This window comes from Protopterus annectens, chromosome 2.part2, assembly GCF_019279795.1.
Source record: "Protopterus annectens isolate FY-2018-M chromosome 2.part2, PAN1.0, whole genome shotgun sequence".
Lineage (NCBI taxonomy): Eukaryota > Metazoa > Chordata > Ceratodontiformes > Protopteridae > Protopterus > Protopterus annectens.
In genome coordinates, this window is record NC_056730.1 from 186512903 (window position 1) to 186530711 (window position 17809).

Below are 17809 nucleotides of genomic sequence, written 5' to 3' on the forward strand. Positions count from 1 at the left end.
ATTTACTTTCATTTCATAGCCCTCCCTTTTGGTTTCACTACAGTCCCCCCCCCCCCGGGGTGTTCAAATGTATGGCAGTGATTGCAGCTGCCCTAGGATTGCTGGGATTCCAGGTGTTTCCATACCTCAGTGACAGTCTCCTCATAGCTCCCACCAGGCATCTATTGACATGTGCCAGGGACTGTCTACATTAGGGCATTCCAGTCAACTATGACAAATTTCACCTCCTTCCAACCTAAACCCTGGAGTTCTAGGGGCTCATCTGGATTTAGTTTTTCAAGTAGTTTGGCTTCTTTAGTCCAGATTGTCCAAACTACAGCTTCAACTGAAAAATTTATTATCTTCAATCACCACCAACCAGGCTGGTCCTGCAGTTTGTGGGGTCACTAGCAGCCTCCATAACCCTATGTCCCCCAGCAAGATGCTACATAAGAGTACTAAGATGGATTCTAGCAGCTGATTGGTCTATGAGTTGTCATCCCATGACATCTCCCATTTGAAATACAAAGATCTGCCCACAGCATGTATCCTGGTGGAGCCCTGCACCAAATGTTTCTCAGGGTCCATTGCCTAAGGCCACAGTGACCACAGACACCTCCCACTAGGGGGGGGGCTTTACCTTGGACACTCACAGGTGCATAGGTGAATATTAGCCTAAGTGCCTTGAAAAGCCAGTTTAAGCCTAGCCAGTAAACTGAGGTCAATTTTCCTTAGTGAGAATCAAACCTTGTACCATTTGTTTGTGAGGTAAACACCTTAAGCATTATGCCAAAAAACTCTAGTCTAAGGCAAGTGTCCCCCCCCCCCCTTAGAGGCCAACCTTCACATCAATGTCCTAGAAATGAGGGCAGTCCTTCTAGCATTTCTGGCATTTCAAGACATCCTTCCTCAAAGGACAATTACTATACAGATGTACAACATGTTAATAGTCTGGAACATCAACAAACAGGGAGGAACCCACTCTCACCCCTTGTGTCAGGAGTAGTGAGAGTGTGACAGTGGGTGATCTCTTCCATCTATTTTCTTTTAGCAATTTACATTCAGGGGAAGACTAACATTTTAGCGGTATTAGTATTTAGTAGTATGAATGCTCATTTGATATATAATCATACCTCTCAACTGTCCCGATTTTTGTAGAATGTCCACATTGTTGTCTATTTTTGCTCAGTTCATCATAACATTTGTGATTTTCTGGCAAGTCATTGATGATGGAAGTCACCAAATATTGATAGACATTTGAGTTTCAGACTTCACGTCTTTCAGAAAATGCATGCCAATGCAACACCCTTTATTTTATCAACTTTCTAAGGTTGTAAGAGCAATATTTAAAATCTGTCCCTATAATTGGACATTTGCCCCCATTGCTTTTGGCTTTGTCCAAATTTCTTGGTCTAAGAAGTTAAGAGCTATGTAATAATGTTTTAAAAAGTTATGAAACAGTATTTTGTGGAGAAATACTGCTGCATTTGTTGTTTTATTTCTTGTGGGATGTACTTTTTAAGTAATTTTACATCTGTAAAGATTTGTATCTATATATAGAAAGTATGTACAAATAAATAATTAAATAAGAATATACAGTAGCAACGTTTGGGGAACCAGGGCTATTTTGATGGCAATCTATGAACATAAATGCTACATACTGTATCCTTACAAGTTGAATGCTGAAATATTTAATAGCACAAGGAGAACAAAATATTAACATATCTATAGCAGTGATTGTAATCCCTTTCTCTAAGATGAGTCTACAAAGAGACAACTTATGACTCCTATTGAAACTTGAGGTAGTAGCATGAAATGACACCTAAGGTTTTGTGCAGCAGGTATCAGTATGTTACTTGGACATGGGAACTATATCTCTGTAGTTTTGAAGGCTGACTAGGGAACATTAGCACATATTTTGTCTTATTCGTGCCTTTTTAAAAAGTTATTATTCACATTTACTCAATAAAATAGGAAGTTGAATACCATCCAAACTTTTTCATTCTACTTTGACACACGCTCCAATCGTTCTTTCATGCATTGCTCAGTCTCTCTCATACCCACAGACACAGACTTATGCATTCGCACACACACACATTCTGCTTTCATACATGCACCAATCATTCTTTCTCTCTCTCATACCCACAGACACAGTGGCTTCTGCTTTCACGCACACAGACATTCTGCTTTCACAGACGCACCGATCATTCTTTCTTGCATTGCTCAGACTCTCATACCCACAGACACAGTGGCTTCTACATTCACACACACAGACATTCAGCTTTCACATGCACACATCGTTCACTCGCTCAGGCATCGGTAACTCTCTCTCTCTCTCATACACTCACAGACACAATCTCATCTGCATTCATAAACACACATGCATTCTGCTTTCATGCACGCACCAATCATTCCATCCTGCATCGCTAACTTCCTCTCATACACATGCGTCTGTCATACACACAAACTCTCTTCTGCATTCACAAAAACAGAAATTCTGCTTTCACACACGCACCGCTCATTCTCTCATGCATTGCTCATTCTTTCCCATGCACACAGACACGGTCTCTTCTGCATTCACACACACACATTCTGCTTTCAGGCATACATTCCCTAACGCACATGCGATCAGAACGACACACACACACTCCAAAGCACGGCAATACCTGTAAACTGCACAGATGTAGTCCGTTTCAGAATGTTTGGCAAATTAGGGGTAAATCATTAAATACAACCGACAAGCAAATGCATGCTAATGCAAAATCTGTCATTCTATCAACTTTATAAGGCTTTAAGAAAAACATCTAAAAACTGTCCCTATTTTTAAGGCTTTCACCAGATTTCTAGCTGTAAGAGGTTGATAGGTATGATGAAGCACGGTTGTTGGAGACCGATTGTAGTAACACATAAAAAACAGCTACAACAGGAGAACACGAAGCAAGAAACTATTAAATGACACCAGGCATGCAGAGCCATATATTGGTATGGAATAAAACTTTTTTACAGTTAACTCACTGAAACAGTGCATGGTTGTTGTCAAGCAGTTTGGCTGCCCTTTTTCATGGAGGAAATACTTGCTCCGATGATGTTTACAGTCCTGAGGGAAACAGTGGTAGTAACACTCGCAGTTCCACAACAAGTAATTTATAGCAGCTGTTAACCGGGCCAGCATTGTAATGTCTACGTCACAGTGTGGGAGGAACATCAGAAGTGGGAACTACTGATTAGACTGTGTCGAAGGTACATCACAAAGGTGGAGACAAAGTCCACCTGAAATTATGCGATACAAAAGAATGGGGGATGGGTGTCCCTGCCTTACGCTAAGGAAGGAGAGAAATGTAAAACTAAAAAGCTTGTTAGAGGATTCATGTAACAGCAGGAGGCTAGGGTGATTTTACAAAGATAAAGGAAAACTTGCGTTTGAGTTAACATGTGCTGGAGCCCAGAGTTTTCCTTTAATTGTGAACCACTTTACATTGTAAAAACTGTATCCCAATCAGTAAATTTATGTGCTTTTTAACTGCAGCAGCCTGATTGGAACAATACCGCCTGTATTTGTGACATCCAGTTCTTTAGACTTGTCATGTTACTTAGTATCATTGCCTTGTGGGAACTCTATAAGCCTTAACTTCCTTGTATACCCTTTCTCTTTGTTCAGCTGCTGTAATAAAACGTTAAATAAATTACTGACTCATTTCTGCCTTCCGTTTCATTTTAAAGGCACTATGTTGTACATGTAGCTTTCATAAAATCCTTAAATAATTTTAAATCTGTTGGAACTCGAGTGTATTATCAGGTGCATATTCTATTTTCCTGTGTATTTCTATTGTAATTGACTGATGTATATGTTTCTTCCTGTTGCAGCTGCATAAATTGGAAAGCATCAAGTCTGAAGTAAATTTTATGCATTGTACTTGTAAATGTAGTTCATTTTACAGTGTTCCTTTACTTCACATGCAGACATGTCCAGAAAAAGGGTTTGCTACAGTTCAGTATACCTTCTTGAATAGCTTGTGTAGTCCAGAAATTGGTACAGCTTTATTGCAAAAACCTCTGTCTGACTGTCTCAAATCCTTGTGTTCCAGTGTTTTCTATGCCTTTATTTAAATTAAACAGATTAAACAAGTAAGTACCGTGAAGTTCTGTTATTTCTTATACATTTTGTTTGTTTTGATAGGATTTACCCGATGCTGTTCATGTTGGAGGTAGGATATCTCCTCAGACAGTCTGGGATTATGTTGAGAAGATAAGAGCTTCTGGAACGAAGGTAAACTTTTAAGGTTATTTTGTTAACTTTGTAATTTAATAGCATCATTGAGTTGCCAAATGTCAGGAATGATAATTGTTAATGAACTATATTTTTTGATCACTATTGTAGCATATAGTCATTTTGTGATGAGGGGAATGTGCTAATGATTTTTGTTGCACACACACAAATTAGCTATATTTAAGAGGGAGTCATGGCAGATACAATGTAGAATCTGTACTTTCTGTCATTTCTGTCATCAAATCGTTTTTTCCCATTAGAGAAAGTATCTCTTTAACAAGATTGTCCAAGTCAGCAAGTCATGTAATTGGAACATGTGTTATCACATCAAAGTAGTCCCAAGGCAAACCGTTTGACATGATGTTGTCCTTTACATTTGTTCCTTAATGATTGGGTCTCAGATCCGACCCAACTGCATTTACAAGACTCACAGATCCAACTCTTGAGCTCCTCCCTCTTCCTGTACTGCTCCAGTCAACATGCTATACACCAGATATCATTTGCAGGTGTATTGCTACAGACATGGATCCATCATAGAGAGCTTTTGGGGTGTTTTTCTCTTGTTATAAATGTAATATTTTCATCTCTAGAACCTCTTATCTTACTATCTTACCTTTTTCACCCACCTCCTTTACCTAGTTAGTAAAATTTCGAGTTCTTTACTGTACTGTATGTTTTTTTTTTCTATTATTTCTACCTAAAGTAGCTCTTGCTACCATTATTGGTACTTTTTCCTACCCTTTTTCCTTTTTTCTACCCTCTAGAGGGTATTCTCTTTATCTGCCATTGTTGGTAGTTTAAAAAAAAAAAAAAACACTTCTTCTCCATTTCCTGTCTTAGTGTAGGTGTTGTTGCATCATGGTTGAGAAACCTGCAGGTTTCAAATAGTTCACTTTCTGTGGGTATAAGATCCCTAATTATGATGACCACAGTGAGTGTGTGTACTCCTTGGAGGTTCTCATCTCAACATAGACTGCTGCATTTGTGCAGCCTTTAATTCCAAGGCCCTTAATGATCACAGAAACAAATTAGTTTTAAATACGTTAAATCTTTGAAAGCCTCTTCAGTGGTGAAGGATTTGCGTAAGCGGTCTCCAGCCCACTCTCCAAAGACTGCTTCATCTTCAGAGCCTCCTCAAAAGATCCAAAAGGAATCGGATCCAACCTCTTTGGATCCGAATCAGTCAGGTCTCATGTCTTCGGATCTGACAACTTTTCATGCCAAGTCTCCAAGAACCCAGTCCCTAGGGTTCACTGTAGAGCTTGTTTTTCCTTGGCTCCATTCCCATTTCTTTCAGAGAACCCCAGGAGAGAGTCTTGGCCCCAGTCCTCCACTTATTCCGTCAGGTCCTCTACGAGCCTTTCAGAAGTCGAGGTGGATAGGATGATGTGGAAGTTCCTCAGAGCTCAGATTAAGATGGGGGTTATCCCAGCTCCATCTCCCACTGGATCCGGGAGCCACCTTTCTAAGGATGCAAGAGACCCAAGAGTGTTGACGTTGGATCCAAAGACAGCTAGATCTTCAGCTCCGACTGTTTTCCTGCCTTGTTTGGCCCCCATTCCTTTGGAGCAGGATGAGTCTTGGATTCAAAGTGTCAGTGCCAGGTCTTGGGGGGGGGGGGGCTAGGTATCACTCTGATGTTGTCGGAGCTGTCCCTCTCCCTTGGAGGTTTGGCATTGGACAGCTTGGGTCCAACTCTCCCTTTAAGGCACAGGTCTGGGCAGGGTTGCAGTATGGTAGCATCAGCAGCTTTGCTTCATTGCGGCCAACTGTGGCCTCTCCCAATACTTCTACCTTCGAGGTAGTGGAGAAGGTTTTCTCTCATCCAAGCGATTTGACTACTGTATCCTGTTTGGATCCTATGGCCATACCCTCTTCAGGTCTAAGCTCTGATCCTGTCAGGCCTGTTCAACAGGGACAGCAGATCTCATCCAGCATCCATACAGTCTCCATCGAGGATTTTCCCCTTTCTTCAGTTACCTCTCCAGATCATCCCACTGAGGAGGTTCTCTGAAAGAGAATGTGTAAGAGAGACACATAAACTCCCCCATGGAGTTGGTCACTGAGGACACTGACTTTGATGAAGGAGAAGGTTCCCCCCAGATCTCCAACAGATGATGTCTTCTTTGGAGACATCTTAGAGATTCTTAGGCAGAAGTGTGGCTGGTACTCTGATACCCCATCTGAAAAGGAGACAGTCTTTCTGGAAACTTTTGTGTCTGGCTCATCTATGTTTTGGGTGACTCCCCTGACAGGTGAACTTATAGATCTAGCCTTTTGCTGGGCATGGAAGGACCCGGGTATTGTAGGAACCACTCCCCGTCACCCTGACAGATTTCTTCCACCACCTGAAGCAAGGGAGTCCCTGTTGACACTATGATTGTGTCACCAGCCACAAAGAAGGAGCTGGCGGAGCAGACTCCACTGTCAGTCCCCCTAACAGAGAGTTCAGGGCATTGGACAGATTCGTAAAGCACATCTTTGCTTCAGAGACCTTTGTCTTACGGTCTCTGAATTACCTGACAAATTTCACAAGATTGCAGAGGGATTTGACTAAGGAATTTTCTAAATCCCTCTCTGAGTCCATGTCCATGCAGGACTACAAGAAGTCTTCTTCAGAACTGGCCACTCCGTTATTCATCTGTAATGCATCCATGAGGCTAATATCCCATGCTGTGGAGGGTACCTCACAGGTGGCTGGTTCAGGCATAGTCATTAGGAGACATGCCTATCCGACTTTGTGGAGCCTTTTAAGTCTTCATTCATCAATCCCTATGTCACCCAATGGGTTACTAAATGGCTTACTGATAGAACCCACACTGTAAAAGTAGCCGACTCCAAATCCAGCTCCAGACAAGTGACAAGTGGAGTACCTCAGGGTTCAGTCCTGGGGCCGCTCTTGTTTGGCATCTACTTCTCTGAAGTACAGGTCAACACTAAGGGACTCTGGCTAACAAAGTTTGCAGATGACTGCAAACTGGGAGCCATTATTGAATCCCCAAATGATGTGGATACTCTACAAAAGGGCCTTACAGAAACAGATGCTTGGTGCCAGAGCCATGGGCTCAAGCAAAATGCCAAGAAATGTATTGTTATCCCCTTTGGGAAAAAACATGTATCCATGAATTACCATATAGGTGGCAGTACACTAAACACAGAAAGTGTGATAAGAGACTTAGGGACACAGGTGGACAGTGGTCTCACCTTCGATAACCACAACAGTCAGGAAATCCTTCTATGTGGCACACCTCATCACAAAGGGCTTTTCATCCAGAAAAAAGGAGGTCAGTGTCCCACTGTACTCATCCCTCATTAGACCCATTATAGAATACAACGCCCCATTTGGTATGTACCTCTCAAGACATCTGCAACAACTGGAAAGGCCTCAGAAATACCTCACTAAAAGAATCACAGGCCTAAAGCAGATGCCCTACACTGACCGCCTTAAAAAACTCCAGCTATAATCTGTCGCATATCTTCTACTCAGAGGCGATCTCTGCTTAACATACAAGGCCATGTCAAACCCAGAGCTGTTGGACATGCTACACTTAAAGAAATCGCAATCCCTCAGAGCTACACGCTCCAGGGATCTAAACCTTGTCATCACAATAAACAAAACATGCTGGAGGGATAGGTTCCTGACCCAGAGACTCCCCAGACTCTGGAATAGATTGCCCATACATGTCAAGCAGCGTGCCTCTTTGGACCTCTTCAAGAGGAACCTTGACGATTGGATGGGAGAAAGGAAATTCACCTCAGGGATCACGTCAGTCGCCCTGCTAGACAGGGGTCCAGGAAAGTAAATAATGTGGGAAGAAATAGCCAGGGAATTGTTATGGCTAGGCTTGTATAGGCCCTAGGGCTGATAGCCTAGTACCAACCTATGAATGCTTCTTTTGATGGAACATCCTTGTTTAGCCCTACTATAAAGGAAATACTTTCCTGGACTGAATAGGACAGAAAGACCCTGACTGCCATAGGGATACACTTTTCTACCCCCCCAATAATCCTTGAGGAGGCAAAAAAATCTGGATCCACGAGTCTTCAGGTCCTTTCCAGGATTCACACAGGGATAACTCCGTCAGGGGCGAGTAGGGAGTTCAAATGGAAGATGCCATCCTGACGGCAGGGGAGGCAAGCAAAACCAGGGTTTCTGAGATTCCTTTTCAGATAAACCCTTTCAGCACTCCTGAAAGGTTGCCCGACTCCCCACCTGTGGAGGCAGTCAGGGGTGTTTGTCTCTGCACCCAGACAACTGGGTATCAATAACAGAAGATTCTTGGGTGCTCAAAATCATTTAATAATACAAAAAAGAGGCAGAAATGGAACCAAACTGTTTTTTTGTATGTTAGCGCTTTTGTCAAGTTTAATAACTCAACTTCTTCATACAAACAGAACAACCATATCAGATGCACTTAAATACCAAATACAAAATCACATGATTAAGAAGAGTAAAGACCAAGCAATGTTAAACTTTTAAAGTGACCATATTATATGCATTCAAAAATTTTTTCTCAGAAAAGTAAAGTCATTTAAAATATATTTAAAATACCAGCCGCCCTCTGAAAAACATTCATCTTTAACCAGGATTAAATTGTCTGTGTTCTATAGTCTGTGTGCTGAAATTGAAGAGTTTGACTCGTTGAATAGTTTATAATTTTATATTATTTGTGTATTTTGTTTGTCTATGTTTTTAAAAAAATGAGGATGCTGAATGTTTTTCAGAGGGCAGTTGGTATTTTAAATCTATTTTAAATGACTTTATATGCATTCAAAAATGTTTTCCTCAGAAAAGTAATGTGGTCATTTTAAAAGTTTAACATTGCTCAGTCATGGACAATTTCAAGCCAATAAAGCCAAACATCAATCAGCGCAGCACAAGCTGCTTGTGCTGTGCTGATGAGGTCATAACAAGGCCGAAATATGCATATCCACAGCTAGTGGGGTTTGGCTTTATTGACTTGAAATTGTCCATTGAAACGACTTAAAAAGAAATAAGTCATGGGCATTCAGAATCGCCATATAGCTGAAATACCTGATGTTCATAAGGGTTATTTATATATATCCTATGTGCTTCTGATACAAGAGGTGTGAGGGGTCACTCAGTAGAAGTTCTAGCTTGGCTGGAGTTTTCATTTAGTTTTTACTGACTGGTTTTTCTGTGTGACCTTCTCACTCTTTGTTTTAATTTGTTAGTTGGGATATGTTTTGCAGTCACCCTAATGGTAATGGACATCAGCTGGATATAACAGCCCTGTGTTTCTTATGCTTAGTCAAGCACTCTGCTTGTGGTGTGCTGATGAGATTGTAATAAGGCCAAAGTATGCATATCCACAGCTAGTGGGGTTTGGCTATATCGGCTTGAAATTGTCCATTGAAATGAGTTAAAAAGAATTAAGTCATGGGCATTCAGAATCGCCATGTAGCTGAAACACCTGATGTTCATAAGGGTCATTTGCATATATATATCCCATGTTCCTCTTCTACAAGAGGTTTGAGAGGTCACTGAGTTGAAGTTCTGGCTTGGCTGGCATTTTCATTTAGTTTTTTTTCTTTTTGTTCCTTTGTAAATTACCTTTCCATTCTCTTATCCCAATCTTTTTTCTAACTTCATTTGATTGGTTCTTATAGTTATCATGCAGAATCGTATTTGATGTCTGGACCCAAGTCCCAAAATATGGAGACTGAATGGACAAAAGAATGTAATTTACATATCCTTAGTCCGAGATGCCATTTCTCTGTATATCCCCTTTTTTTCAAGGTATGGCAGTCTCGGAGTTGGTATATATAAGTTCAGCGGTGTGGTGGTAAAGCTTGCCCCACTACAAAAAGATGTTTAAAAGAGAAGAACAATTTTCAAGATTCGTTCTTCTCCTGTGTTTTCAGTCTCTCTTTATTTATTTTGTTTGGCACAAGGCATTTTGAGTGCCAGCATTTAAATAGGGAGCCTTGCAACATACTCATTTTCCATTTTTAACAACAGCTTCTGTTCTAGATTCAACAAAAAACTCTACCAGATCTGATCTTTCAGTTAGCACCTCTCTGTCGCTTTCCCTTTGCCAGTACACTTTTTATTAATCCCTGATAGGGAAAGTAGGGTTAAACCTCCAACCCAGACTTCTGCTTAACCTTATTTCACTGTGATACCTTTCCCTTTCAACTTACGTGCTCCCAGTGCCGTGGTTCCCTTGCTAATTTCCTCCAGTGAATTCCCCTCTTGCCCATTTTCTCTACCCTTGATTACAGTCATCCCTGTTGATAAAATCTCCTTTATGCAGGGTTTCAAATCAGGTAACCCTAACTCACCTTGTTCTGTGTAGAAATCAAGTTATCCCACTTAACTATTGCTGTGTTCCCCTCCCAAATAAATCCCTTCCACAGCTTTTCCTCTGGCTGATAATTTTATGCCTGAGCTCTGGGTAAGACTAAAGGGACTAAAATTATTGTCAGTGCTTGTATTTTGCTGTCCATATTTATAATCAAGAGCTTCCAGCTTCTCAGTTTTTATCTTTAGTTCAGTCTCTTCCCACATATCCTTAGCTGCCATAACAGAATTCATTTTTATCCATATACCTAAATCCTTCATCTTATCATATCCTCATTCATATGGGCATTGCTGTACCAAAACTTGAAACTTTGTTAAAATGTTTCACAACACTGCTTTTCTGGATTTGTCAAATACAAAAATAATAGCATCTGCAGATAAAGCTAACTTTTATTGACTACCAAAACAGTTGCACCTCGAGTTTTGAGTGCTTTTCTTTTTTTTTTCTTTTTTACTAATTGCAGTCAATATAAAACAAATAACAGGGGTGAAAGGGAACATACCTGCTAGGTTCAAACACAGCTTGTCCCACCATAATTCTTACCTTGTACCCTTTATGTATTCTCCTTTCTAACCCTATTATTTTGTCATGGAACACAAATGCTGCTATTGCCGTACTCATAAAGTCCCAGATGATTCTGCTGAATGCTTTGTCTGCATCAAGGCCCATCATCAGCAGCAACTTCTTATACTTTGCTTCCCTGTAGATAATCGTTGTTATAGTAAATTTAATGTTGTCAAATGTTTGTCCTCTGCAAAGTGACATTGATCCATATCTATCAATTTCAGTAGCAACGTTGCCATTTTCATAGCTAGTATAGAAATAAACAGTTGTAATACTAGTGGTCAAAAATGGAAATGGGTCTGTATGAAGCCAGATATGAAGGGCCATTACACTGTTTGGGTAATAGTGCCAGTTACTGCCACCACAACTTTCATCCACTATGCTGGCACTCTATCCCCTTTTAAATTATTGTTAAGTAAAACATTCCAAAGCTTTATCATTTTTCTATATCCTGGCTTTCACGGGAATGCCATCTCTTTTTTGGCAAGTTCATTGTTGACTGATGTAGCATTGCCATTTTTGTCTCATCTCTTCCTATCAAAACTATTAATTGTTGGACCTAATCTTCTCTTAATCTTAGCATAATTACATCTTTCCCAAATATTCCAATGTGTACTGTTTTTTTTTTATTTCCTCATTCATCTACTTTATACAAGTGTCCATAAAATTTCAAATGTCTGATGTTAAGTTGTCTATCTCGCCTTCATTCTTGCTGGATGGGTTCGGAGCCGATCCTCGGCTCCGACTCGGCCACTCTAAAAGCTCGAGAGTTGGTTCCACCGGCTCGAGGCTCCCCCTATATCCCACAATGCTAGGCGTGAGTTACCTCAGATCTCGTTTGCCGCTACAGCGATCGAGGTGTGTTTTCTACCGGCTCCAGGTTAGTGAAAGTTAGAATAGTTTAAATTCTTTAACTTAGACTAGTTTAGTGTAATTTTCTTCCCCCTTAGTGTAGTGGACTTGCTTATCCCTTACTACCTTAGTTTCCAGCCCCCTCCTTTTATAAAGAACATATAGTTCTTCCCTAAGGCCTTCGGGCCCTTCCTCCTTTTCCTTAGGGTGTGTGTGTGTTTACTTAGGGACTTTTATTAACTTACCTTTAGTTTTTAAATAATTCCCTTTTAATCCTATCAGTGTAATCTGTGTGTGTGTGTTTTTGTGTGTGATTACACTTCAGGTTCCTTGAGTATGTCCAAGGATACAAAGGTCTCAGGCTTCAAGAAGTGTGACTCGTGCTGTCAGAAAATGTCTCTGACAGACGGCCACACTTCTTGTGTGTACTGCCTGGGACCTTTACACCTGCAGGACTCTTGTGCTGTATGCCATGGCTTCAGCCCTAGAGGCCTGCAGGAGAGAAAAAATAAACTCATTTTGAGGGGTTTAATTAAGCCTGAAGGTTCCCTTCCTGTGTCTTCTGGGAAACCTTCTAAGGCTTCTAAGACCTCGGCTCCAGCTTCAGAGTCGAGGCCTAAGGCTTTGAAGCCTACTGCTTCATCGGCTCCGGCTGGAGTCGATGAGTCTGTGACTGCTGTTTCAGTGGTTTCCTCGGCTCCGGCCGGAGCCGAGGCATTAGAGTCATGGGTCGGCTCCGATCATACCGTCGGAGCCGACATCTAGAAAGATCGAGGTCACCGTCCCTTGGCTCCGTTCATTCGGCTCCAGCGTCTCCCCTGCTGTCTGAACGGAGCCATAGATCTCACTCCTCCAGGTCATCGAGGCTCTCAGATCATGACCTCCAGAGGGTAGTGAGTAGACTTTTGAAGTCCGAGGCACTGGCCCAAATGCTCCAGAGTCCGACTCATCAGTCGATGCCTCAGCTTGTTCCAATTAATATTCCTCCTCCGACTCCTTTGAGCTCGGAGCCGGGGCGTCTCGGAACCGAGACTGTGGCAGCGTCGGAGCCGATACATTTGTCTTCGGCTCCTTCGTCGGCTCCGATTTCTTCCTTTGAAGAATCTCGGCGCCGGGCTTCCCTCGTCGGCTCCAAGGGGGTGAGTGGCATCGGACCCTTGTCCGACCCCCCTCTCCCTCTTGGTGCTTCGGCGCTGGTGAGTTAGGCTCCGACATCGGCCTCGGAGCCATCTCTGTCGGTGCCGAGGGAGGTTCTCAGCTTCTTGGAGCGGGGACCTCTGGTTCTGCCTGACAGGGGTGCATTCGAGGTCATGCGGAGTGTGTTGGAACCTTGTTCGACTCCACAGTCGGCTCCGTCCGCCCCTCCCACTTCGGTGCCTTTGGTTATGTCGACTCACTCCCTCATCCCAGACCGCAGAGAGCAAGCTCCTCAAGAATCCCCTGTGGGGATCTCATCCTCTTCCGAGGCCTCTCCTGAATTGGCAGGGGAGCCCCTAGGAAGAGAAAGTGTAAGAGGAAGCACTTAGACTCACCTGAGTCTGTCACCTCTGACACAGATTTAGAGGATTCCGAGGGTTCCCCACGTTCCCCTTCTGAAGATGTCTCTTTCGCAGACATTCTAGAGATCCTGAAACAGAGGGGAAATTGGCCAGCCCTTAACCCTTCGGAGGATGAATCTGTGTATCTTGAGGCGTTTGGCTCTCGCCTTTCCACCTCCTGGGTGTCCCCCCCCTTTGATCCCCTCATGCAGGTGGTTGCAAAGAAGGCCTGGACGGCGGATGTTCTCGTCAGCGACCTTTGCAATGCGTTCGCTGAACTACCTATGCCATTTTACTCGTCTTCAAAGGGACTTGATCAAGGAAGCGAGTGATATGTTGAAGGATCCTACAGCTGCGGGTTTTCAGGACAAGATGAACACTCAGCTGGCTACCCTGAACTCCATAGCTAACTCCTCCATGCGCCTCCTTTCTTATGCGGCTGATGGAGCGAGCAAGGCCGCAGGGACAGGTGTGGCCTTACGCAGGCACGCCTGGATGCGGTTATGCAACTTTGTGGACCCCTTTAAAACGTCTTTCACTAATTCCCCGTTTGATGGATCATCTCTTTTTGGTCCTCAAGTGAAAGAAACCTTGACTAGGTGCGAGACAGATGGCAAGACTCTTTCTGCCGTCGGAGTCCGTTTTTCTACTCCTTCTAGGCCTTACCCCAAAGGCCAGAAAAGTGGGAAAATGTGGTTCCGTAAACAATCTCAAGGGACTTCGCCTGGCGACAAAGTCGGTTCCCGCCAGAGGCAGAGGGGAACAACAATGGTAGACGCCCTAGAGGCAGGGGGGGTCCGCAGAACCAGGGCAATCGGGAAGTCTTCTCTGATAAGCCCTTTCAGCATCCCTGAGGTGTTGCCCGACTGCCTACCTTCGGAGGCAGTCGGGGGAAGATTGTCACTGTACCCAAAAGCCTGGCTATCCCTGACTCAAGACAAATGGGTACAGTCCATCATTTCGAGGGCTATTCCATTCCCTTCTTCGCATTCCAAACCAATCAAAAATCCCTTCCAGATGTTCCACCGCTCAAAGGGATCTTGCAGCTTTGGAAATTTCAAAGCTGCTTGCAAAAAGAGCAATTCAGCCAGTTCCAGCAGACCAGCAAGGATCCGGAATCTACTCCAGGTTCTTTTTAGTTCCAAAGAACACAGGGGACTGGAGACCAATTTTGGATCTCAGTATCTTGAACAAGTCAGTCAAGAAAATAAGATTTCGGATGGTCACGCTGCAGTCCATCCTTCCCCTTTTGGGAAAGGGAAGCTGGATGTGCTCTATAGATCTTCAGGATGCGTACTATCACATAAAAATGAAACGACGCTCCAGAAGATTCCTCCGCTTCAGGCTGGGAACCAGTCATTTTCAATTCAGGGCCCTGCCCTTTGGTCTCACCACTGCCCCCCGGGTGTTTACCAAATGCATGGCAGTGGTAGCTTCTCACCTGAGACGACAAGGATTCCAGGTGTTTCCATATTTGGACGACTGGCTCCTTACAGCCCCCACCAAGCATCTTCTTCTAATGGCCAGGGACTACACCTTTCGCACTTGTCGTAATTTAAGCATTTCAATAAATTTCAATAAGTCTGTTTTGTCGCCTTGTCGTACTATTACCTTCATAGGCAAATCTAGACACAATCAACATGTCTGCGAGACTAACAGATCAGAGAATAACAGACATACACAAAATGGTCTCGCTCCTCTTCAGCAGCAACAGAATCAAAGCCAGGTTAGTTCTGAAAGTGTTGGGGATTATGGCGGCTGCCATACCTCTGCTTCCATTAGCCAGATTCCACATGAGAATCCTTCAATGGATGCTCTTCACGTAATGGTCGTACCAGCAACTTCCAATGTCTCACACCATTATAATCACACAAACATGCAGAAATCATCTTCTGTGGTGGATGTCTTCCCCGCAGCTCTTATTGGGAAGACCCTTTGTTCCTTCCTCCGGTTGCTACTCTGACAGCGGACGCCTCCCTGATCGGGTGGGGGCATTATCAGGGCAGAACTGTCCAGGGCACATGGCAACCAGACGAATGCCACTTGCACATAAATGTTCTAGAGATGAGAGCAGTGCTTTTAGCGTTGCAAGCCCTTCAAGACTCTCTTCCCTTGGGAACGATAGCAATCCAGACGGACAATATGTCCGTAGTGTGGTATATCAACAAACAAGGCGGAACCAGGTCCTAGCCCCTGTGTCGAGAAGCACTCAGACTGTGGCAATGGGCGATTTCTTCTCAGCGTTTTCTGATAGCAACGCACATCCCCGGGAAGTCCAATCAAATCGCGGACAAGTTGAGCAGAGCTATCCTCATGCCTCACGAGTGGTCTCTGAAAGACTCTGTTGTGAGAGAAATTTTTCTCAAGTGGGGCCAGCCTTGCTGCGACCTTTTGCTACTCCCAAAACAGCAAGTGCAGAGATTTTTTCACCCTATTTCCGTTACCAGGCCAACCCAGCAGAGACGCTCTAGTCCAAGTTTGACCCCGGGGACTTCTGTATGCATTTCCCCCCTTCCCACTAATCTCTCAAGTAATACAGAAAGCCATCGCTCAGAAGGCTTCATTGATCCTCATTGCTCCGTACTGGCCTCGACAGGTTTGGTTCCCCTTTCTACATCAGTTTCTGTTGGAGCGACCTTGGCATCTGGACCTAGTTCCAGATCTTTTGATCCATCAGTCGGGTCAGTTTCATCGCTCCCTTCCCTCTCTGAACCTCACTGCTTGGTTCCTCCAATTCCAACTTTAGCCAGGCTTCCTCAAATATCTCACTCTGTTCGAGATATTTTGATAGCTTCCCATAAATCTTCCACTCGAAGATTTATTCGAGTAAGTGGAACCGTTTTGCCTATTGGGCTCAAGGAAGGGACATAGATCCTTTCACTGCTTCCATCCAAATGGTCCTTGATTTTCTAGCTGAACTCTTCCATGCAGGTTCATCTCCTTCTACTCTTAAAGTTCAATTGGCAGCTATTTCTAACTTTCATGTGGGCATTTCAGATTCTGCCATCATGTCCCACAAGCTTTGCAAAGCCTTTTTGAAGGGAGTTTTTCTACTCAGACCTCCGGTAAGAAATCCTCCTCCTCCTTGGGACCTAAATTTAGTTCTCAGTTCTTTAATTCTCTCTCCTTTCGAACCTGCATCCTCCTGTCCTTTAAAATTACTATCATGGAAGACTCTATTTCTAGTAGCTATTACTTCAGCTAGAAGAGTTTCAGAACTTCATGCACTCAGCTGTCGACCTCCTTATCTGTTGTTCCATAAGGACAGAGTATCCTTACGAACCAACCCGTCCTTTTTACCTAAAATAGCCTCCACGGCTAACCTAAATTAAAGCATTGACCTCCCGGTGTTTTTTCCAGAATATTCTAACAGATCTGAACAAAGATTACATTGGCTAGATGTTCATCGTCAGTTAAGGTACTATTTGGATAGAACAAAACAATTCAGAAAATCTGACCAGCTGTTCGTCTCTTATGCAGAAGGCAGAAAGGGACTTTCAGTTTCAAAGGTATCATTATCCAGATGGCTAACATCCCTGATTTCCCTTGTTTATGAAATTAGACACCAAAAGCTGCCTAGCAAACCTAAAGCCCATTCTACCAGAGCCTTGGCTACTTCTATAGCCTTCCAAGATAGACTGCCTATTGACACCATTTGTGCAGCGGCTACTTGGGCTACTCCTCACACTTTCATTTCTCATTATAAGTTGGATTTAGCCTCTAGACATAGAGCTAACTTTGGTTCCACTGTTCTCAAGAGTCTGTTCCGTTAGGCCACCCGGGACAAGGTGCTAGGGACGCGGTCCCATCCAGCAAGAATGAAGGCGAGATAGACAACTTAACATATAGAAGTTATGTTCTTACCATAACGTTCCATGTTAGTTGTCTTCTTCTCGCGTCCCACCCTCCTTCCCCCTGGCCTGGACAGACCTAGAGGAGTTTTGATTGTGACCTCTCTTTCTACCACCTCTTTACTTTAGGTATATGCTCTGCTGTGCATATTTCCTGGATCAGGATGTAGGTCACCCTTCTCTTCTCCCTTGTTTATAGAGGTGGACTTTGTTACTAGTTATTTTACTACTATTATAGGCAGTGCCTAGCTTACAAACGAGATCTGAGGTAACTCACGCCTAGCATTGTGGGATATAGGGGGAGCCTCGAGCCGGTGGAACCAACTCTCGAGCTTTTAGAGTGGCCGAGTCGGAGCCGAGGATCGGCTCCGAACCCATCCAGCAAGAAGAAGGCGAGAAGAAGACAACTAACATGGAACGTTATGGTAAGAA

At 43.4% G+C, this 17809-nt stretch overlaps 1 protein-coding gene across 3 annotated transcripts in view; it reads left to right on the forward strand.

Moving 5' to 3' along the window:
• Positions 1-17809, forward strand: part of PHF3 (PHD finger protein 3) — a 2404159-nt gene that overhangs the window by 2190073 nt on the left and 196277 nt on the right. For all 3 annotated transcript variants that reach the window (XM_044063854.1, XM_044063855.1, XM_044063856.1), the window contains one exon: positions 4157-4246. In XM_044063854.1, coding sequence (XP_043919789.1) covers positions 4157-4246 — 90 coding nt within the window. The remainder of the gene's footprint in view (positions 1-4156; positions 4247-17809) is intronic.